The sequence below is a fragment of the Mus musculus genome, chromosome 4 (assembly GCF_000001635.26).
Source record: "Mus musculus strain C57BL/6J chromosome 4, GRCm38.p6 C57BL/6J".
Classification (NCBI taxonomy): Eukaryota; Metazoa; Chordata; class Mammalia; order Rodentia; family Muridae; genus Mus; species Mus musculus.
Window position 1 is genome coordinate 123,729,781 of NC_000070.6, and position 23,210 is coordinate 123,752,990.

Here is a 23,210-nt window from a genome sequence, read left to right on the forward strand (position 1 = left end):
CGACCTAAAACAGGAGCCACGGCGGATGGGCATAATTGCACAGGCCTAGTCCAGCCTCATTTTATTAAAACAAACAGGGGGAGATGTGGGAAGCCACATGTGCCGTTGCTGAGTGGCACTGACTACTGCTGGCCACCATGCATAAGATTGGACAAACAACCAATGTGTACATATGCAGTAAAGTTTTTTGCAAAAACACTGCCTGGCCCAGGCATGATAATGAGGTTCTGTAAGGTACTGAGAGTATAACCAATCGGATGTGAGACATGCAAATGAGGTATGATAATGAGGCTCAGTGAGGTACTGAGAGAGAGTAGCCAATCAGATGAGGAACATGCAAATGAGGCTTAGTGCATAACCAATCAGGGTATGAGACACGCCTCTCCTAGGCCTATAAAAGCAGCACCAGCTCTGGGCAAAAAGTCTTTTCGCCTCTGCAATCAAGCTCTCCCAATAAACGTGTGCAGAAGGATCCTGTTGCAGCGTCGTTCTTGCTGGTCGAGTCGAGCGCGCGCAAGAAGAGGTCCTCACAGCCTGATCGCCCAGGTGACTACCACTACCACTTGATCTTTGTCACTTGAAATCTTTTGTGTGTATCCACACATGTTCAGGTGTGCACACACCTTGAGGCCTGAGGATGTCAGCGTTTTCCTCTATCACAGTGCCCCTAGCCCCTCCCAGTCCCTCCCTTACCAGTGTTTTTGAGAGCTTTAGAGAACTTTGGCAGGCCTTGAACTGAAGCTATGGTCCTGAATTTTTCTACTTCTCAAATGTTGGGTTCACAGATGTGAGCAAACCTGCCCAACGTATGGAAACCATTTCTTGCATTAAAAAAGTAATCCTGGGGGCTGGAGAGATGGCTCAGCAGTTAAGAGCACTGACTGCTCTCCAGAGGTCCTGAGTTCAATTCCCACCAACCACGTGGTGGCTCAGTACCATCTGTAATGAGATCTGATGCCCTCTTCTGGTGTGTCTGAAGACAGCTGTAGTGTACTCACATACATAAAATAAATCTTAAAAAAAAAAGTCCTGGAGGCTGGGTTGTCTGTTAATTATGTGTATCTTAAGTGTAGGTATGTGCATGCTGTATGGGTGCCTGAGGTCAGAGGCATCAATCAGATCCCCCGGAACTGGAATTACATGTGTCCCAGGGTAGCTGTGAATGAAGTCCAATACAAAATCATGAACTTTAGAAAAGGGTGTGGTGGGGAACACCTCTAATCTCAGAGGCAGGGTGAGGTTAACTTAAAGGTCAGCCTGGTAGACATAGCAAGCTTCAGGCCAGCCAAGGGTACATGAGACACCTCAAAAAAACCAAAACCAAAAAAAAAAAAAAACTTGGAAGTGGGATATGGTAGGCCACACCTTTCAATCTCAGCAAATTGGGAGGCAGAGGCAAGCAGATTTCTGTGAGTTTCAAGGCCACCCTAGTCTACAATGCAAGTTCCAAGACAGCCAGGCTGTTACACAGGGAAATCTGTCTCAAAATACAAAAACAAACAAAACAGCTTAAAAAATAACTTTGTGTCTTCATTGCGGCTCTCAGGCATGAGCTTTGTAGATGATGTTGTGCGTCCTGTTGTGATGAGATTGGACATGTGGGTGATTTCAAAAGACCTTAGGTTTTGAATGTACTTTTCCTTTTTTTTTTAATTAAAAAATTTTTTTAATTAATTAACTTATTTATTATATGAAAGTACATTGTAGCTGTCTTCAGACACTCCAGAAGAGGGAGTCAGATCTCATTACGGATGGTTGTGAGCCACCATGTGGTTGCTGGGATTTGAACTCTGGACCTTCAGAAGAGCAGACGGGTGCTCTTACCCACTGAGCCATCTTACCAGCCCTGAACGTACTTTTCCTAATCCAGACTGGAGGCTTCAGTCTTAAACTTTAGGTTCTGGTCCTTTATGGGGCGAGTATGAGCCCACATTGTTGGTGCTGGGGTTCAGGAATCCCTGCTCAATTCACACATACACCATCTCAGTTAAGCAAGTTTATTGAACGAACACCATAATATTGGACGTCCAGGACCACACAAAGGACTCAGGGGCCTAACTGCAGTGCTAATCGGTCTCAGAGTAGACTTTTCATAGGAAAACCAACTTCACAAGTTAAAGGGCAAGGAGAGGAGCAATTGGCTTACTAGGCAAAGTATTATCAGTTAGCCTTTAAGCTGATTGGTCCTGAGTAAGGTGGATGGGTGGTAAACAGGAGAATTTCCAAACAATGAGATAACAGATCATGAGTATTAAAATCATAACTTTTTGGCTTATCAGTAGCATTCTTCAGTGTCAGCCACAAAAACCATAGTGAGTCCATATGTCATACTTAAGTGCAGGAAGGGCTGCCCGGTGGTCAGCTCTGACTCAAGCCATTTTAATAAAGAACACTTCATACTGACCTTGGATCTGATGGGTCCTATGTAAAGCTTTGTGGAATTTCTTAAGATTAGCAAACCCCGTACAGAACATACAGAACAAAACAGGGTATGTGGTCAGCATGTTGTCCTTGAGCCAAGGGACTTCTCTGTGTCAATGACTGGCAGGTATGTTACAAAATGACTACAGCTATTGCGGGTGGCGGTGTCAGTGTCAGACTCTAACAGCTGGGACATCAGAACTGTCCTGTATGCAGCTCAGCTAGCATACTGGCACACTCAGTCCCTCGGCTTTTCAGTTTACCTTTGCTTATGGAGTCAGACTAGGCAGATACCTCAATCTGTAAAGCACACAAAACCCAAATTTTAAAAGCCATTTATCTCCCCTGGCAATGGGCAAAGAGGCACCTAGTTGGTGATGTTCTTGTACCAGTCAGGGGCAGGGCAGATGGCAGTCCTTTGTTCATCTTGGCTTGATGCCTGGCTTGGTGGCCAAGGCAGCCTTATGCTTGGGACTCAAAGATCAAATCAAATTCCAGCAGAGCTGGGCAGAAGGAGACAGACCTTAGACCTGTCCTCTGGTGCATGGCACAGGTGTGACATAGACACCATGCAGCATGGATGATGTCACCCAGGGGCCCACCAGCCTGTAGCAGAGAGGCAGGGAGGCCACCACAATGTTAAAGTATGTGGTGGTCAGATGGGAGAGAAAAAGTGGAGAGGCTTAAGAACTATGTGGAGAGATGTAACTGGAGACTCGAAGGAGCAAAGGAATAGCCTGTTATGAGGGCTAGTCCTGCCATCTGAGGACATGGTGAGGTCCCAGCCAGAGGTGCCACTGAGGGCCATGTCAGAGTTCATGGTTACATACCACAGGGAGTTGGTACCACTAGAGAACATGGGGATGTCCGTGGTGGGGGCTGCTACTGGATATCCAGGGGCTGTGCACAACTGGCCCTACCCCTCACTGGATGTGGCCTCTGGAGAGCTGGCCCCATCTCTCACTCGTGGCAGCATTTGGAAGAGCAGGCCCTGTGCCTCCCCCAGGCAGCATAGTGGAGCTAGTTCTGGTGGCTGGGGTGTAGGTGAGTCAGCCCTGAGGGAGCTGAGTGTGAGTGCCACTCCTTTGTTGTGGGATGGCATGGGCACAGAGGTGATGCCTCCCACTGCCCCTTGCCACCTATGGCAGTCAGGAAAGCTGCCCACAGGGTCATGAGGTTGGGGGAACTGGCCCTGCCCATCTGTATAAGCTCTCTGGAGAGCTGGCCTAGAATTGTGCCTGGGCATTACAGTAGTGCTGGCCCTGGTCGAGGGGGAGTGCGTGAACCAGCCCTGAGTAGAGCAAGAGCTTGGGCGAGCTGGCCCATTTGTCTGTAATGAGGTGACTGACAGCTGTGGGGCTGATGCCCTGCCTTTCTTACCCCTCATTATTGTGGCAATCAGGAGAGCTGCTTCTGCCCCTCGATGGCTGCAGCACTCAGGAGAGTGGGCCCCACACTCCACACTTCCCCTGGGCAGTATAGTAGTGCTGGCCCTCGTCATGGGTGAGTGCGTGAACCAGCCCCAAGTAGAGTGAAGAGGAGCTGGCCCCACTACCTCTGGCAAGAGGTTGTGTGAGTGCAGGGGCGATGCCCCGCCCCAGAGATCTCAAACCAGATCAATGACTCATTGCAATGAACAAGTGAATATATGCAGACAGGGATATACTATTCGATACACCGACACACTACAGCAGGGAGGGGGAGGCAGCAAGGGCGAATGAGGGGACGGGGAAATGAGCAGAGCCAGACTGGAGTGGATGATGAGAAACTCACAAAGAATCAAGTAAAAAAAGACAGGTGTGCCTCAAACTCTGTGGTTTCTGGGAACAAAATCTGGGTCTCTGCAAGGGCAGAACATGCTCTCAGCCAAGTCATTTGTAGCCCTTCATCACGTGTTAGAACAGCTCTCACATAGTACAAGCTAGCTTCCAACTTCACCATGTAGGGCCCCATCCTAGAGATACAGACATGTACCACGTTTGCTTTACTGCAGTGCCAGGGACCACACCCAGGGCTCTGTGCATGCCGGACGGGCGCTCTACCCACTGTGCTTCGTCCCAGGTCTACTCTCACCCTGCTCTTGTATCACATGGTATCCTTCTTCCTCCGATGGAAGCAGGAACATTTATTTTTACCCCCACCCCTTCAGCTCACGATGTTAGAAAAGGGCTAGAGAAATAGCCCAGTAGTGTAGAAGTGTAGTGCCATTGCCCAGCATGTGTGAAGCCCTGGGTATAATCCCCAGTACTGTCAAAAAGACAAAACATACTAAACACAGGCGTTAGTCTGCACAGCCAGCTACGTAACTAGCTCCCCATATAGGTTCTTCTAAAACCACACATTCCAATGCATCCTTGTAGTTTTTGTAGGTTTTATTATTAAGTCAGGATTTCCATAGGACAATGGAATTTCCCTACCTGGGAAGTACCCTTAAGTTCTAGCCCTAGAAGTCAAAGTGAAGCTAAAAAATAAACATATAGATATATGTGTGTATATATACACACACACAAATACGTATATACACACACATATAATATATGCACATACACACATACATACATATATACAGGGGCTCCTGTACTCACATAGTTCAGGCTGGCCTTGAATGCAATGTAGCCAAGGATGACCTTGAACTTCAAAGACCCACAGGCTTCCAGGGCCCCAAATATGTAGCCTCATTCCCTACCTAATGCCAACCACAACGTATCACACTCAGTGGCCCCAGAGGATAACCTAAAGACAGCCTGCAGGCACTGCTTGCTAGCAGTTGAGGTGTCAGGACTGTTCATCATGAAAGCCACTTGTAGCCAGAAGCCACTGACGGAATGCTTTCTAAGGAAGCACAGCACCATGGTGTCTGATAGGCCTTGGGGTGAGCAGCCTTCAAGTCTCGGCAGCCCCACATGCCTTTACCCACCACACACAGCCATTACTATGGCTCCTCTTCAGGGAACAAGGAACTACGCTGGAGAAAGAAGCGATGAAACAAACTGTCCTTTAAGCAAGTCAGTCATTCTTTAATTATTAAAAGAGCACTGGTGGGCTCTCAGAGTCTGTAAATCTCCAACAGGCTGTGGAACTGTGGGAATGGTTATAGCAGCCTTATGAGAGTTATCTGAACTAATACACATCATCACAGCATCAAGAAGGCAAGGTAAACAAATAGCTTAAGTATTTTATTCGTTTGCAACTAAGCTTGTTAACACTATATAATGAAAATGTACAAAGAATAATGTTGCAGTTTTTGGTTAGATTTAAGTCAAAGACATTCATTAATAAGGAATCTTCAAATGTGAATACCCCAGAAATGTCCGCAAGCCAGCTGATCACAACAACTGTCTCTGAATATCACCTTACTTTGGAAGGTATTAGCAAACATTTGAATTAAAACTCAAGATTTTTCCAAAATAAAGCCGTAATTAATATAACTATTCTATATTCAAACTAAAACAGTTTTCATAAAACTTTCCTTTCCAAAACAACAGTAAAGGAAACAAGGCATTTTGTAAAATGTGGTCCTGAACAAGTCACAGTAAAAATAAATGTATACTTAAATCCCACCTCCTCAAAACAGAGGCTGCTTTCTGCTCACAGCCTTGGGACCAAGGCAGAGAACAGCCAATAAGCAACTTCAGGCAGGGTATTGCCAAAACCAAGCTCTAAGGGTTGAACACGGACACCTCAGGAGAGTTTGGGGTAACCTGGACAAAGGGTCCAGATTCTATGTTGGAACTGATGCGAAGGTGAGCGGCTCCTCCCAGGTAGCAGTGCTGTGAGCCTGGCCCAGCCCCGCACTTGTTACACGCTCCGAGGACACCCTGATCTTCCGCTCCAGGGGAGATCTTTTCCCTGTAGAAGTTCAGCGTTCAGGGAGCTCCGTGACTGTATGAATGAGGTGAGCTCAGACTCCACAGGATATTTTAAGGCTTGGAGTCAAAGTATTTTTCCAGCACAGCTAGGCAGAGTCCATGTACTGATAGCCTGTCTCCAGTTTGTTCTAATTTCTCACCACGTATTTGCAGATTCAGGACTGCAGACCTTCCCTAGATCATCATAATCACATCTAATGTCCATCCTAACTTACATTTCAAATTCTGTGCCTGGAAACAGTCCCTGTATTTAACGATAATACCTACAAATAAACAACCCACTGTTACAACCTATATGGTCACCAAACATTAATGATCTTCTGTAGACCAAGAAAATGTTTTTAACCATAATTGTCGTGCATCAAATTCACAGCCAGAATCCCCAAGATCAAAATTTTTTTTTGCACAATACAAATAATAACTTAAAACACAGACACACACACGCACACACTCACACTTCTCACAGAGCTGTGCTTGGGGAGACTCCACGTGTTGAGTGCCACTGAAGGCATTCTTTGCTAGACTGCTGTTCCAGGTACTTTGTCTGGAAAACCTATCACAGTAGGGCACAGCTGTTTAGTGGATGAGCAGAAAAGAAAGATATGCTTGTGGCAACCAGAAAGTTTTAAGGTCTTTCAAGTTGTATAAAATGGACCTGCAGAAACATTTAAGTGTTCTCAGGATGCAAAGTTGGAGCTGAAATGTGATATCAAACCAGTTGCAAAAAGTGTACAGCAGCCATCTCTTGAGGTCACACCTGGTACCCAGATAGGCAAGAAGGCTTCAGGATACATCTGCAAATTAGGATTAAAAGACAAATAGGAAAAATGAAGACACAGTTTCAAACTTTTAAAAACATATGCCAGTAGTAATCGATCAAACAGCAGGAACTACTACTTCAAAAGCACTAAACTTTAAGAACTTAAGAAACCTGTTTCGGGCTGGAGAAATGGCTCAGCAGTTAAGAGCACTGACTGTTCTTCCAAAGGTCCTGAGTTCAATTCCCAGTAACCACATGGTGGCTCACAACCACCTGTAATGGGATCCGATGCACTCTTACGGTGTGTGTCTGTGTACTCATAAATAAAAATAAATAAATCTTAAAAAAAAAAAAGAAACATGTTTCAAGTACTTCAAATATTTAGAATTAAGAAATCTTGACCACTCATTGGATAAATCAACATCCATCAACTAGCTGGAACTGCCTTTCTGGGGATAAAATATTAACAAAGAGACGACTATAGGTAGAAATCTTGGCTAACTACAGAAACTTGAGCAAATTATCTAACATTTCTAAGTATTATCCTTACCAATAAAATGGGGTCCACATTACAAGTTGCACCTCATGGGACAGTGTGAGGATTATGTAAAAGAAAGACTTGCTGGCTTGATATTGTGCTGGAAACCAAAGCATTCTTAGCCATTTCACTTTACAGAGTCTTTAAAAAAGTTATTTTTTTGGGCTGGTGAGATGGCTCAGCAGTTAAGAGCACCCGACTGCTCTTCCGAAGGTCCGGAGTTCAAATCCCAGCAACCATATGGTGGCTCACAACCATCCGTAACGAGATCTGACTACCTCTTCTGGAGTGTCTGAAGACAGCTACAGTGTACTTACATATACTAAATAATAAATAAATCTTTAAAAAAAAAAAAAAAGTTATTTTTTTTAGATTTATTTTATGTGCATGAATAAGTTTTGCCTGCATATATGTTTGTGTCCTACATGTTTGCCAGGTGCCCTTGGAGGTCAGGAGGAGGCATCAGATCTCCGGGAACTGAAAGGATAGGTGGTTGTGAGCCACCATATGGGTGCTGGGAACCCACATGAAGAGTCTGGGCCCTCTGCAAGAGCCTTTTGCTCTCAGGACACAAAATACTCCCAAGCAAAATTGTGTTCTTAAGAACCAGATATTTTAAAGAAAAACATGGTCTACTTACAGCTTGTTGGCCTTGTCCCGTATCGCCGCATGATCTGATCATGCGTGAATTTCACAAACGATTCATACTGTTCTGTGAAGATATAAGAAAGAGAAACCCATCCCTAATGCCTCGGCAATTTAGGAAGCACAATGGCATCTGGCTTCCCTGTTTGCATTCTCTACTCAAACATTCCTTTTCCTCTTTTATAATTCTACCCTCTACCAATGGCTTCACAGTACAGAAATCTAATCTATGAGCTTGGATTTCTGAAGTCCTTTCATTATGAAATGAAAACATGAGCAAATGGGATTACAGTGGGATCAGTAACAGAAGACTTGCATAAGCAAATGGGTACAGCAGATTCCCAACTAAGAAAGCAAAGAGAAAAAAAAAGGCTGAGCACGGTGGCTCATGCTTGGAATCCCAGTTTTTGAGGGGACTGGAAACAGGAGGATCTCTGTGAGTTTGAGGCTAGCCTAGTCCACACAGTTAGCTCGTTTATCATTATTTTTTAAATTGTGTTTGAGTGCAGGTGGCCCTGAGCGCAGAGAGTGCTGGATCAGCTGCAGCTGTAGCTCTTGGTAGTCTCGAGCCGTCCAGCATGGGTCCTCTGGGAGAGCAGAAAGCCCTAAGTGCTGAGGCACTCTCAAGGCTCTATTCTTTACCACACAGGCTCCACTTGTCTTTCCTAACCACCTATTCTCTAGCCTCAGCTGGCCTGTACTTGCTTTTTTCTATCATACTTCCCAAACAGAGCGCCCAACTTTTACATTAGCACAGTGACTCTCGTGCAGAAGTTTGAACATGCTGGTGACACTGCACTGTCCCAATCCTGACACCTGTTAGGAAGTCAGTACCATAGGCCAACCACCTGTTGACCAGATGGTGGCCTACTCACTGCCTATACTTATGGAAAATTTTTACATGAAGGGCTCTGCTTATCTGCTTTCAGAAATGCAAATGAGTTCTTTCATAAGATGTAAAAATAACACCATGACAGCACCAAAGAGTGGCCTGAGTGCTCACAATCCGTAACATCTCCTGCATGAAGCCATCTTTTCTGAGTTGTGTAAACAGCACCGTAACATCTCCTGCATGAAGCCATCTTTTCTGAGTTGTGTAAACAGCAGCGGCACCCACGCCTCAGCCTACCTGCGAGTTTGGTACTGAGGATTTGCTCATACTCCTCTCGGACTTTATCTTCATAGTCTTTTAAGAGACGCTCACATATTATCCCCACTTGTCGAAGGGTAAAGGTGGGCTGGTCCTTCTTCATCCAGAAAGCACCTGGCAAAACCGTAAATATAAGCTGGGAACTAATATATAAATATAAAATAAATATAAGCACATGCCTATAACTCCAGCAACTCTAAATGCAAGAACAACAGAATTTAAGGCACACATGGGAAACTTAACAAGACCCTGTCTCTAAATAAAAACAAAAGCTGCGTAGAGTGTTTGCCTAGTCCCAGATTGCCTATAGCCCCCAAAAGATAAATCTTTACACAATGTATTCCAATTCTGAGGTTTAGAATTAACCTTCATATAAATACTCTTAGCTTTAGATGGGTGAGCCGGGCTACTCAGGGAGCCCCATGGATCTTGCCTATCTCTACCTCTCTAAGTGATAAGATTACAAATGAAAGCTTACATCTGGCTTTTGTTTTGTTTTGTTTTGTTTTGTTTTGTTTTGAGACAGGGTTTCTCTGTACAGAGCCCTGGCTGCCCTCAAAGTCACAGAGAACCGCCTGCCTCCACCTTCCCAGTCCTGGGATTCATGGCATGTCACCATACCCACCTCTCCTATTGTAAGGTCGGTGACTTGGTTTTGGACTTTATTCACTGCTATCCTGGAGCACTTGTGACCCCTATGCACATCAGATTCGAAGGGCCTGACTGTACAACACACATCAAAACTACACTTTCTGATCATTTAATTCTGTAGCAGGTCAGGGCCCAGGCATCTTTTACTTTTAGGATCCACAACCGATTTTGATGACTCAGGACCTTTACTTGCTCAATAATATAAACCAAGTCACTAATATTAACCCCTTAACACTCCCTATTAGAAATGGTCTCAAGAAATCCAGGCTGGCCTTGAACTTATTAGTACCCTCAAATAACCTTTAATTTCTGATTCTTTTGCCTCTACCTCCCCAAATACTGGGATTACTGTGTTGGTTTATTCTGTGCTGAGGATCCCACCAGGGCTTCATGCATGCTAAGCAAGCACTCTACCAACTGAGCCACATCTCTAGCCAGTCATCACACCTTTATGAACCCACACTCCTCATGATTAATCAGACTCCTATAAGCCCAGCACTGTCAGAAAGATCAGGAATTAAAGTTAGAGTCATTCTCTGCTACTTAATGAATCTCTTCACAAAATGTCTCAGTTATCCTAGTCACTTTACCAGCAGAGGCCGTGAACATCGAAACTGTAATTTTCAGCTTCTTGGGAGCTATTCAGATGTGAATTTATCATTCATATTCAGAATATTCAGCAAAAATGGGAGGGGCAAAGGTTATAGAGGAAACTTCTACTCTGTAGGTGAGGACAAACGAAGCAAACAGCAGCATGGTTACAGCTGGAGTCTGAAGCTGGCAGTTGGAGTAAGTCTGCATAAAGATCAAGCCATAACCCATCCTATCCTCCCTTTAGAATCTTCCTTCACTCCGGTCAGTATTTAAGCTACTTACCACCCTGAAACAACAAACCCTGTGGTTGTTTTCTCTTAAACTAAACAAAGTATTTTTTCCTTTACAAATGAAACATGACCAAAACACTAGGCACACCCATCATCTGCAATCATTTCTCTCCTCACATTTTCTGCTACTTTAAAATTACTGGGCCAGTGAGATGGCTCCATGGGTAAAGCCCCAGGAGCTGAGCCTGAGTGAACCCAGACTGTGTACAGAGAGAACAACTCCTACAAGTTTTCCTCTGACCACCACATGCATGCCATGGCATAAGTACATCTGCCTCCCACCATAAATAAATGTAGTAAAAATCCTTATGTTTACATTTACATATTTTAAAAACATTTATTTCCAGATCCTATGAAGTATGAGGTAAGAATTTACAAATCTTAAGACAACTTACAAAGATTCTGTCCCCAAATTAAAAAACAAAAAATTACAAACTTCACCCTTGCTTTTTAAAGTTTTAAGATTCCTGTCTCATTTAAACTAACATTTCCATAGATGGGTGTGGTGCACACCTTTGATCCCAGCACTCAGAGAAGGTGAATCTCTGTGATTTGGGGGCTAGCATGGTCTACAAAGGAAGTTCTAGGACAGCCTGGGCTACACAGAGAAAGCCTGTTTTGAAAAGACAAAAATAAATAATAGCAATATTTAAGAGGCTGGAGCGATGGCTGGGTAATTAAGAACACTCACTGGCTACATTCTAGAGGACCCTGGTTCAATTCCCAACACCCACATAGTTGCTTAGCACCATCTAATTCCAGCGCCAGGAGATCCGATGCCCTTTTCTAGCCTCTGCTGGTACTAGGCACTCACATAGTATCTGGAAATACATGCAGGCAAAACAGCCACCCACAAAGAAAATGAACAAGAATTAAAATAATATTTAGGAGGAGGCGAGCTGGCATCGCAGAGTAATTCACATGGAATGAACCATTTCAAAGTGAAAATTTCAGTGGCATTCAGTATGGCCACCATGCTGTGCAACTCCCTCTAGTCCTAAAACATTCCCACCATCCTCAAAGTAAAAAGCCTTAACAGCTCGTTACTCTTCCTGCCCACCAAGCTTCTTTTTTTCTGGGTTTCTCTGTGTAGCCCTGGCTGTCCTGGAACTCACTCTGTAGACCAGGCTGGCCTCGAACTCAGAAATCCACCTGCCTCTGCCTCCCAAGTGCTGGGACCAAAGGCGTGCGCCACCACTGCCTATCTTCCCACCAAGCTTCTTAAACCACTAATTTATCAGGAGACAACTTCTTTATCTTTCTCTCACTCCTTTCTACCACCCCCCTTGTAAAACAAACAAACAAACAAACACACACCAAAACCCCAAAACAAAACAGGGTCTCTCTGCATAGCCCTGGCTCTTTGGAACTCACTATATAAATCAGGCTGGTCTCAGTGAGATCTGCCTGATTTGCCTGACACTGTTTCCTGAATGCTGAGATAGCCAGGTCCCAGTCAATAACTTTTTTGTTTTGTTTTGTTTTTGTTTTTGTTTTTGAGACAGGGTTTCTCTGTGTAGCCCTGGCTATCCTGGAACTCACTTTGTAGACCAGACTGGCCTCAAACTCAGAAATCTGCCTGCCTCTGCCTCCCGAGTGCTGGGATTAAAGGCGTGTGCCACCACGCCCGGCTTAGTCAATAACTTTTAAGGTAATTTCTAACTTTAAAACTGTTAAGTAATTGAATACTTTGAGGAAGCAAACTTTTCTAGAGGTTGGCAACACTGGACTGCTGACCATTTATAGGGACCCAGCAGGCAAGGCTAGTTCACTAAGTGACAAAGACAACTGCAAATCCTGAGATTTTTGAGCATAGCCCCCACAAACCACATGTCAGGGTTACAAAGCAGAACTGACTGTCCCAGAGAACTTTCTAGAACAAATTTCCTACAGTTTTATGCCAATGCAGCAGCCACATGTGACTAGTACTTATGCAAGAAGACTGCCACATGCTGAAGACTGATCAGTCTGCAGACCGGCCAAGAATATATACTGAGGCTCTGTCTAGACAACAAAACGCAGGACCAGGCATGGTGACACACCACTCTGTAAGAGGATCTCTGCAAGTCCCAGGCTAGCCAGGGCTGTATGTGAGACTATCTTATCAACAACTTGTCCAAGCCAAAAGCAAAACCTCAAAGTGACATTTTTCCCTAAAACTTCATTAGTAGGTTTAAATAAGAAATAACCTAGGCTCCATTTTGGTTTGACTCTAGACCATCTCCATAGCCAATGCTTCAGGTGCCTGTTTCCTAGCTTGTGACATTATTTGAAGGCTGTCATGTCTTTAAGAAAGATGAGGTCTGGCAGGTACAAATAGGTCACTGGGGCAGGCATTTGAAGTTTTTATCTGCATCTGGTCCCATGTCACCCCACTTCCTGGTCTATACCATATGAAGAGGAAGCCACAGGCTCACTGCAGGAACTGAGCCACTTCACCATGCCTCTGCTGCCACAAAGGAGAAAACCACCTAAAGCCATGAGCCAGAATAAAGTCTTCCTGCCTGAAGTTGCTCCTGCTAAGTACACTGTCACAGGAATGAAAAGCAATACAGCACAGGTCGCTAAAGGACACACTGCAGTTAAAGAAAAACGACTGTTTTCAGACAGGGTCTTGCTAGGCTTTACTAGCCGGTCTCAAATGCACAGTTCTGGCCTTAGCCTCCAAAACATGCTAGGCCCACCAAACCCAGCCCACCAAGGCTGAAACAGATTTCTAACGCAGTCTGCTTACCTGGAGAACCTGGTGCAGTAAGTGCCGAGGAGGAAGGCTGAGTTTCTGAAGTACAGGCTTCGCTTTGACTGAGAACAACTTCTAAATGTCTCCATCTCTGGTAACGATTATATTCTTGTTTTATGTTCTGAAAAATTTGCTCTAGTAAAAAAAAGAAAATGAACTTGAATATTCATTTTATGGTCATTTCTTCAAACTTCCCACCTACAAACTTTGTTGAGAAGATAGGCAAGAGAGATCTTATTATTTTATTCTACAAGATGCTGGGGTTCAAACCAGAGTCTTAACCACTAGGCAAGCATCTGCCTAGGAGACACATCCTCAGTCCAAAGACGATATTCTGACTAAATATCCCTTTAGCACACAGGCACAAGCCCTTCCTTAAGTTACAGTGTATCAGCCAGCCATGCAGCTCAAGACAGTCTTATTCTGACTTTTGGAGCTGGTATGATGGCTCAGTGTATAAAGTGTTTGCTGTGCAAGTGGTTCTCTCTCTCTCTCTCACACACACTCTCTCTCTCTCTCTCACACACACACACACACACACACACACACACACACACACACACACAGAGGCAAACACTCATATATATAAAGTAAAAATAAGTAAATCTTAAAGAAGTTTAATTCCTAAAATAATAGCTATTCTGGTTATGCCTACTGCTTTACTTTTTCCTGTGGTAACCAAGCAAATCAGACCTGTATCTTGCTGGATTCACCAGTACAATTTAAAGTAAAATAAACGTGTTGTTATTTTTAATTTGTTTTGGTTTTATAGACAGTCTCATGTAGCCTACCCTGGCCTTGACCTTGCTGTATAGCTGAGGTGACCATGGACTCCTCCTGACAATCCCCTTATTTCCCAAGCACTCAGATTAAACGTGTGTTACCATGTCTGGTTCTTTTTTTTTTTTTTTTTTTTTTTTTTTGAGAAATGGTTTCAGACTGTGGCCCATAGTAGCAATATACAGCATGCCCCTGCCTTAACTCAGCTAAGTTTTACATTTCTACCAAGCACAGCATTATGCTTTATATTATGCTTATCACTAAAGGTCTTTTAACAATTAAGGCTTTATTCCATGAGACTTTAAAAGGTCTTTGGGAAAGATGGTAGGTAGAAAAAAGCATTATGTGTAACATCCTGGACTCTGGGAAGGCGCTGGAGGAGCGGGAGGAGCTGAGGGCTACTGTTTGGGATTATCAAGGCTCATTAAAAGTATTTCCGAGCCAGGTATGGTAGCACAAATCTTTAATTCCAGAAGAGACAGAGGCATGGTGGATCTCTGTGAGTTCAAGGCCAGCCTTTTCTACAAAGTGAGTTAAGGGCAGCCAGGGCTATTATACAGAAAAACCCTGTCTCAAAAAACAAAACAAAAACAAAAACAACAACAACCAAACTGGAGGGCTGGAGAGATGGCTCAGTGGTTAAGAGCACTGACTGCTCTTCCAGAGAACCTAAGTTCAATTCCCAGCAACGACATGGTGGCTCACAACCACCTGTACTAGGACCTGACGCCCTCTCCTGGTGTACAGACAAAAAAAAAATAAAAAAGTGATTCTGAGAGGGCCAGGAACACTGTTTTCTCAGAGGACTTGAGTTCAGTTCTCAGGACACACATTTAGGCAGATCTCAACTGCCTGTAACTCTAGTTCCAGAGGACCCCAATGCCTGTGTAGGTTCCTGCGTGGGCGCGTGAAAACACACAAACACACACACACACACACACACACACACAACACACACGTTAAAAATAAATTCTTAAAGAAAAAGAGTTTCTGAGCTGACTATGGTGATTATTATTACAAGTCCATGCCTGTAATCACAGCACTTGGAAAGTTGGAGGCAGAAGAATCAGGAACCCAAAGTCATCTTTGCTTACACAGAGTTTGAAACAATCTGGGCTACATGAGACGCCATCTCAAAAAAACAAGCTGGGCTTGGTAGCTGGTAATCTCAGTGATTGGGAAATAGAAACAGGAGGATCACTGGTGCTCAAGGTCAGCCGGGCTACTCAATGAGTTCCAACACAGCCTGGGCTGAGCGAGACCCTGTCTCAGAACAAATATTCTGGAGGCAGGCATAGTCTCAAAACCAAAACACTTCTGAGCTAGGCCTAGCCTAGTGATGCCAACCTGTAAGTAATCCCAGCTTCTCTAGAGGCCAAGGCAGAGGCCAAGGCAAGCCTACACCAGAGGGCAGCGTAAACTGAAAGCCAGCCTAAACAGCTCCACAAGAGGTGGGTCACACTTCTAATCCCAGCATTAGGGAGGCAGGGGCAGGTGGATCTCTGTAATTCAAGGCCAGCCTTGTCTACAAAGTGAGCTCCAGGGCAACCAGGGATATACAGAGAAACCCTGACTCAAAAAACCCAAAACTACCAAAAAAAAAAAAAAAAAAAAAAAAAAAAAAAAAAAAAGGGAAAGAAAGAAAAGTTAAGGCTGAGGCTACAGCTCAGTGATACAGCACTGGCTTCACATGCAATCCATGTTCAATATCCAGGACAGGAAAAACAAAGAAATGTGATATTACAACAGGCAATGCTTGCTAGGCGTCAAATGATTATTCTGAGTCAGTCATCACAAACTGAATTTGCCAACAAGCAGGAAACACCAATTAGCAACTAACTATAAAACTGTATTCCTGGAGACAAGCGTCTAGAAGGATGTGGGCTTCAAGTTTTTATATACAGTGACATAATATTGTGTTCCTTTTCCAGATAATATAAAGCACCCCAATAACAAAAGCAGAGGCTGCAAGACATAGTGATGAATGCCTAGGATTCTAATACAGGGAGGTGGGGGCGGGGTGGGGGCAGGAGGATCACTGTAAAGTTCAAGGCCATCCTGGCCTATATAACAAGTTCCAACCAGCTACACAGGCCTATCTAAAAACCAGGAAATTATATTCCCCAACTCAAACTGTTCTAGTGTATACTTTGCTTTGTAACCATATTTGTCAGGGGTGGTGATAATGTTGCTTTGTTTGTTATGAGCAATTTTAGGAAGTCATTTGAACAGGTAATGAGAATCAAAATCACGGAGCTGGTAAGAGTGCCAGTGGCAGTATGGTCCAGTAGTTGTACATCTAGGTAAACCAACTCTGCCTACATGCTAGAACACAGACAGTGAAATTCAGGCTCTAGGTGCCTGCATATAGGAAACCTTCCTTTTTTTAAAAAGTCCGACTCCTCAAGTGCACACCTGCCAGATTCATTCAATACAAGGATGTAAGCAACTGCCAGGAAACAAGAAAGGACAAGCATGAGGGCAGAAGGTTCCGAACAACTCCACCTGCCTCCGGAGCAGCTGAGTGAACAATGGAGAGAGACACTTCCAGCCTGGGAGGATCCACTAGTAAGTCTGAGATGCTAACACAGACTCTAAGCTTCCTCTCTTACACAGGAGGAAAACAGCTGTGGTGCTCTTCTGACGACCACCTAAAGAAGGGAAACTGGCTTGCTTATTTATTTATTTATTTATTTATTTATTTATTTTCCCAAGACAGGGTTGCTCTGTGTAGCCCTGGCTGTCCTGGAGCTCACTCTGTAGACCAGGCTGGCCTCGAACTCAGAAATCCACCTGCCTCTGCCTCCCAAGTGTTGGGATTAAAGGCCTCCGCCACCACTGCCCGGCTAGTTATTTTTAACTATGCAAATTTCCTTATAATACTTAGGATGTTAATCCTTCATTCTCATCACTATTTAGCTTTTAGTTTCTAGGTTATTTATCAGGCTAAATTCCTCCTTAAAACTAATGTTTCTGAGCTACTATAAGACAAAACTAAATAACTTTCAAGACTCAGCCCTATGTGGGGGATGGAAGAGCACACCTCAGGAGGCAGAGCCAGGTGGATCTTTGTGAGTTCTTGACCAACTAACTAGGCTACCTACCTTAAGAAAGTTTGTCTCGATGCCCTCCCCAAACTCAGCCCTAAGGCAGGCATGGAAATAGGAGTCTGTTATTCCACTCAGCATACAGGAGGTAAGGGTAGGAAGAACAGGAGTTCAAACTCAAGCTTGGCTACGTGGCAATAACAAGTGGGAAGCTACTCAAAGTCAGACTGACTCTAAACCAGGCAATGCATGCCTCAAAACCAGAGTTCAAGGTCATCCTTAGTTGTCTACTGAACTTCTCAAATCCAGCTTGGGTTATGTCTCCCCCCAACCCACCCACAAAAAAAGGGAGGAAGAGGAGAAGGAAAATAAAATCCCATTATTAACTAAATTCCCCCTTAGATGACACCATTGTTATTTGGTATATTGAGATAGCCCTGGGTAGCTTGGAATTCATTCTATAGACCAGGCTGGCCCTAAGCTTGTAGCAATTCTGCCTCTCAAGTGTGGAGAGTATGGGTCGCCAAACCCACTTAGTCTATTTGTAGAGCAACTAGCAACATCTCTATTTTATCCTTGAATCCAGAGGACATGTTCTACCTAAGCTAAAACATTAAGTAATAGATTAATTCTTCATGTTTCTTTCATGACTGACAGAACCAAAATCTAATAAGCATTAAGAAACAAGGTTTGGGGGTGTATTTAATACATTAAAAAGTTAAAAAATATAACTGAGCTGGGCGTGGTGGCACACGTCTTTAATCCCAGCACTCGGGAGGCAGAGGCAGGTGGATTTCTGAGTTCGAGGCCAGCCTGGTCTACAGAGTGAGTTCCAGGACAGCCAGGGCTACACAGAGAAACCCTGTCTCGAAAAACCAAAAAAAGAAAAAAAAAAAAAAAAAGTAACTGAGCTCAGGGCATTTAGTTCCCCAGAGCAAACTGAGGTTCTGGTTTTCAGAGTCAGCATGCCCAACAACAAAGACGACCTCATTACAGGACTCTGCCATACTCAGTCTCTGAACACATTTTAAAATGATCACTAAACAACTGTGCTCAGCTGGACCACTACACAAATGGTATAGAAAATTAAGTACTGAGGAAATAAAATTTTTGTTTCAACAGACATTTATGCCTCTGCCTTTTTGAAATGGGGGTCTTCCTATGAGGCTCTGGCTGGTGTAGAATTTTTAGGTTCACTTGATCTTCCTGCCTCAGCCTTGCCTGCCCCTGCTTTTGGGGCCCTTCATAAAAACAAACAAGCAAAAAAAAAAAAAAAAAATCTTCCAACTGTTCAGTCATTCTGTGGGTGAGGCTATATATAACATTAAGTCACCAGGGAATTTAAATTGAAAAGATTGCATTGTGGGTCAGACTAGGTAATGGATGCAAGACTCTATTTAGAAATGATTCTTGGAATCAGCCGTGATGGGTTACAAGTCTGTAATTCCAGTCACTTGTGAGGCTGGGGCAGGAGGGCTGCTGAGTTCAAGACAGGCCTGGACCACACTGTGGGTTCCAGGCCAGTCTAGAGAGTGAGACACTGTCACAAAACAGCAAAGTGAAAGACTATTCAGATTAACAACCTCAAGGAAAAGATGGAGAAAGCAGGTCTAGTGGAAAGAGCAGAGCCACAGTTAAAGGAAATGGATGATACGACGACGTGAACACAGGTAAAGCTCGAGAGGACTGCTGGTGGCAGCAGTATCCTTGAGGGGCTAAGCACAGGAAGGAGGAAATGAAAACTAGAGGCACTAGAGACTGCAAGATGTAAGGGGGAAAAATGATTTAAAGGGACTGCAGGTTTTCCTAATGCTTGAGGAACAACAATAAGAAGAAAACAAAGAAACAACTTGGCCAAATCCACTTTTGAGGGATTATTTCTGGGATCCCTCTAATTTGCTGAATATGGGTGCTGAAGCGCGTTCCCTCCTCCTACTGCAATATGATAGGCATCTTTACTGCCCCATGAGTCCTTCTTTTTGCCTTGTCTAAAACGAAGTGCCTTACTCAAGTCGAGTCACTGTATTAGATATTTGAATTTTGAGTACAGAATCTCTGTATACTTAAGGATTCTCAAATACTAGCCAACCAACTACCCACTTCAAGCCATACCCGAAACAAGACAATAGCCACACGATAAAACAAGGTCAGTCCGTCTCTTAAGAAATAGTCTGGTTGAAATTGCATTCCATGGCTTCTGCTCCCTAAAGAATTCTAGAAATCAAGTCTTCCTAAAAGCACCTTGCGGCGCTACATACGCTCACGCCCCTTCCCCTCTATCCGTCTCCCGCCCCACTCATGGCTGGGTTCGTGAGCAGAATCCAATTTTCCATGGCCCACTGGATCTCCCGGGAGGTTCCGCACAAGCGGAGGCAGGAGGGGCTTCAGGGACACCAAGAGCCTTCGGCGGTCTGGGGTATCCCCACCTCATTTTGGTGCCCACCCCTCAGACTCTCCAGCTCCAGGAAACCCGAAAACCGACACTGTGGGGTCACTGCCCTTCCCGGATGTCTCTCGTCCCCGGAAGCAACCGGGCCCAGCAGCACCCCAGTTCCTTTTTCTCCCAAGGCCGATATGGGGTGCGGAGGTGATCTCGGCCGGTGTCCACGACCCCCGCACCCTCCCCGCCCCCCACGCCCGGGCCTGGCTTCCTGCCAAGTCCGCAGCAGCAGCGCAGGTTACCGGGAGTTGGAAGACGACGCTCGCTGCCGGGTGGGGCAGGCTGCTGGAGGCTCGCCGGCGGCGTCTGCATCTGAAGCGGCGGCGGCTCGGCGTCCGGGGGCCTGAGGCCCGGAGTGGGGCCGGGCAGAGGGGCGCAGCGTCGCCGCTTCGGGGAACCGGGGCTCAGCAGCGCCGCCTCGAACTCCATGGGCCGCTTCAGTGTCGCCCCGCACGCCATCCCGCGGAAGGGCCAGAGACCAGACGCAGACGCGGCAGCAAGGACTGCCCTGGATCCAACTCTTCAGCTACGGCTCCCAAGCCAAGCCGGCTCCAATGGCGCCTCCGGCACCCGGCAGCCGCGCTGGCCCCGCCTCCTGTGACGTCACGGGCGTGCGCCACCGCCCGGCAGAGGGGAAGAAGTCGGAAAAGGGCCGATCCGGGAGGCCCGCGAGCCTGGGCTCGGCCCATGGCGCCCCCTGCGGAAGAAGTAGGCCGGTCTGGGCGGAGAGCGTGGTCGCCTAGCAACACCCCCGCCCCCGCCCCTCCCAGGGCCCCCCCCTTCACGCTCTCTGCCGGAGTGGCCTGGGAGGTCTTTCGCACCTGCGCGGCAGGGGCCTCGGGGGCGGGGGATGGGAGAGACCCTGGGAGACCGGGGTTCCCTTGGCCGCGTGACCGATAAAAGAGGTGATTCTAAAGGGTTATCAAAGGATTTTGTCTTGAGTCCCAGGAAATCTTCACAAACATAACCGGGTTATCTAAGGATAGACTTTATTTAATCCACGAACCCTGTGCAATCATGGGCAAAATTGGAAGGGGAGGTGTGTTACAAATGAATGTATTTTGGGGATAGATGACCCGGCCATTAATCGGATCACTAAATGGATATGTGTTACGCAAAAAAGGATTAAAAGGAAAAAAAAAAAAACAAAAAACAATCCTACCAGAAAACTCACTGGCTTAAACTGTCTAACCAAGTGATACCAGGGTGTTAGGAACTTCCCCTGATAGCTGATTTGGCAGTTGGCTTCCTCATCCGACTTGGCAACTCAGACTGGTTCTTCCTCGGGTCAATCGAGATTCTCTGCCGTACTGTTGGCTGGAAAATGCTTTTGATATTCAGCAAATGAATAGAAAACAGGGAGGTTCTGCTTTAGGGAACTCTGGTTGTAATTTTCCTGGGGAGTAACTCCAGTGCTTTCAAATACATCAATAGAGTCATCAGAACAACACCTCCACATTCAAAGCCTTTCTGTAATTATTTGTATATTAGTGGCTGTGATTCCTGTAATCTGGCTTTAACATTATCTCTGTAACAGATTTTTCTAGAACAGTCCAAATTTTAGATACTCATTTCTAATTGCCAAGATGGCTGTCACAGTACTTCAACACACTTGGGGTTAGACAATAAAGGCATACTATCTCCAATCTTCCTCCTCCTTCTCCGCCTCTTCTTCCTTCTCCTCCTGTTCGTTTTGGTTGCTTTTCTCTGAGTCCTCTTCCGTTTCTACAAACTCTTTAAAGATCATAACATAGGTCATATACTTTCACATTTATTTCTGTAAAATATAAGACAGCACAGCATACCAAATTGCTGGTTTTCTGTTTGTTTTGCCATATTGGGATTCAAGCCTCCCTAGGCACATTACCCATGTTAAGTTTATTTTAGCACATTTATTGTCAATATAGATGTAACGTGGTTTAAACTAAAATCTAGAAATAAAACATTAGAGTTTTTTTTAAAAAAAAAAAACCTCACAATTATCTTGGTGGTAAATGACTGAATTTAAAATTCAGTTCTGAGCTTCTTGAAGGCTAAAGAAAAATGAAACCATAGTCATGATGAATAGGTGTTATCTGAATGGAACCAGTTCACCAGAGGACACAGACCATCATTTTGTGTATCACTTTAATTCCAAAGGTAGACTGTCATGACTTTATTAGGAAACAATGATGTAATAAAGCCTTTAAGACCGCTTGCATGGCTGTTTCTATGTTCAATAAAAGCCAAGGACATGAAAAGCCACTTCACGATGGTTATTTTTTAAGGGGACCTAAGAGCATCAAGTAAATTGTTTTCTTGTGGTATAAACAGATCCAAAGTGAACGATTAGAAGACTTGAAAAGTATGTCCCTTGGGTAGTCATTTTAAACACACCTCTCTTAGTAGGGTTTTGCTACGTGCTTTGGTAGTCACTCTGTGATCCTTTAAAACATTGAGTGTGCCTTGGAATATTAGTGTTTTAAAGGAGGAAGCTGTAATTTGAATATATGTCTAACTGTGCTTCAAAACCATACATTCCTTGAGAATAACAAGGAAGCCTTTATTCATCTGTATTTCCCCACGACTTGCACAGTGAATGTGGCAGGAATAGACACGGAATAAATATTAGTCAATGAATAAGTGGTAATTATTATTCTATCTCTGAAAGTTGATAGACCACATTGTTGAATGAGGTGGTTTTTAGATGATTCAGAAGCCAAACAAGTAGGTGGTATATCCTATGAGATGTTGCAAATGACAGTGGCTCAGAGACATGCCTCTGAGGGAGGTGGATGGGCTGCTCTGACAGGATGGAAACGCAGTCCTTATGAGGTCACCACACTCCAGGTCAACTTTGTTGTGAGTGATACAGTGACTCGACTAGGCATGTACATGCATGCACCCAACACACGTAATTGAGCATCTCTGTGTAAGGCATCAGGGCAACCAAGCTTTGTTGCTGTAGATACTTGGATATGAAAAGAGGCTTGCTTCCTGTCCTCCAAGGGTTTCTAGTCTGCTAGAGATGACAGATACTAATGAAACAGTCACCACAACAAATATCTAATTATAATCTCTGACAAGTACTGGGAAGGAAAGGGACAGGAAGTAAGGTGAGCATACAACTGGGAGTCTTAAGCTATCCTAGAACCGATAACAACGGAAGAAGCAGACGTTAAGTTAAGAGCTGGCAATGTAACAATGTAACCAGGAAAGTGTGCTAAAAGAGGGGCCTCACCCAAGAAGAGACAACTTATAGAAAAGCCTATGAAATGCTGGAGGAACCAAAGAAGTCTCAAGTGG

At 44.7% G+C, this 23,210-nt stretch overlaps 1 protein-coding gene and 1 non-coding gene across 2 annotated transcripts; one reads left to right on the forward strand and one right to left on the reverse strand.

The window, feature by feature from the left end:
* The first annotated feature begins 2,761 nt into the window (after positions 1–2,761).
* On the forward strand, positions 2,762–2,902 carry LOC115490062. The gene has a single exon (XR_003955495.1). It is a non-coding gene; the product is annotated as a small nucleolar RNA SNORA48 (small nucleolar RNA).
* A 2,512-nt stretch (positions 2,903–5,414) lies between these two features.
* Positions 5,415–20,519, reverse strand: Akirin1 (akirin 1). Its single transcript, NM_023423.3, has 5 exons — positions 20,168–20,519; positions 13,653–13,793; positions 9,363–9,497; positions 8,229–8,300; positions 5,415–7,084 (listed from the first exon to the last, which is right to left on the reverse strand). Exons 1-5 carry the CDS (start codon positions 20,382–20,384, stop codon positions 7,074–7,076), a joined length of 576 nt encoding a protein of 191 aa, NP_075912.2. The 5' UTR covers positions 20,385–20,519; the 3' UTR covers positions 5,415–7,073.
* Between the last annotated feature and the right edge of the window lie 2,691 nt (positions 20,520–23,210).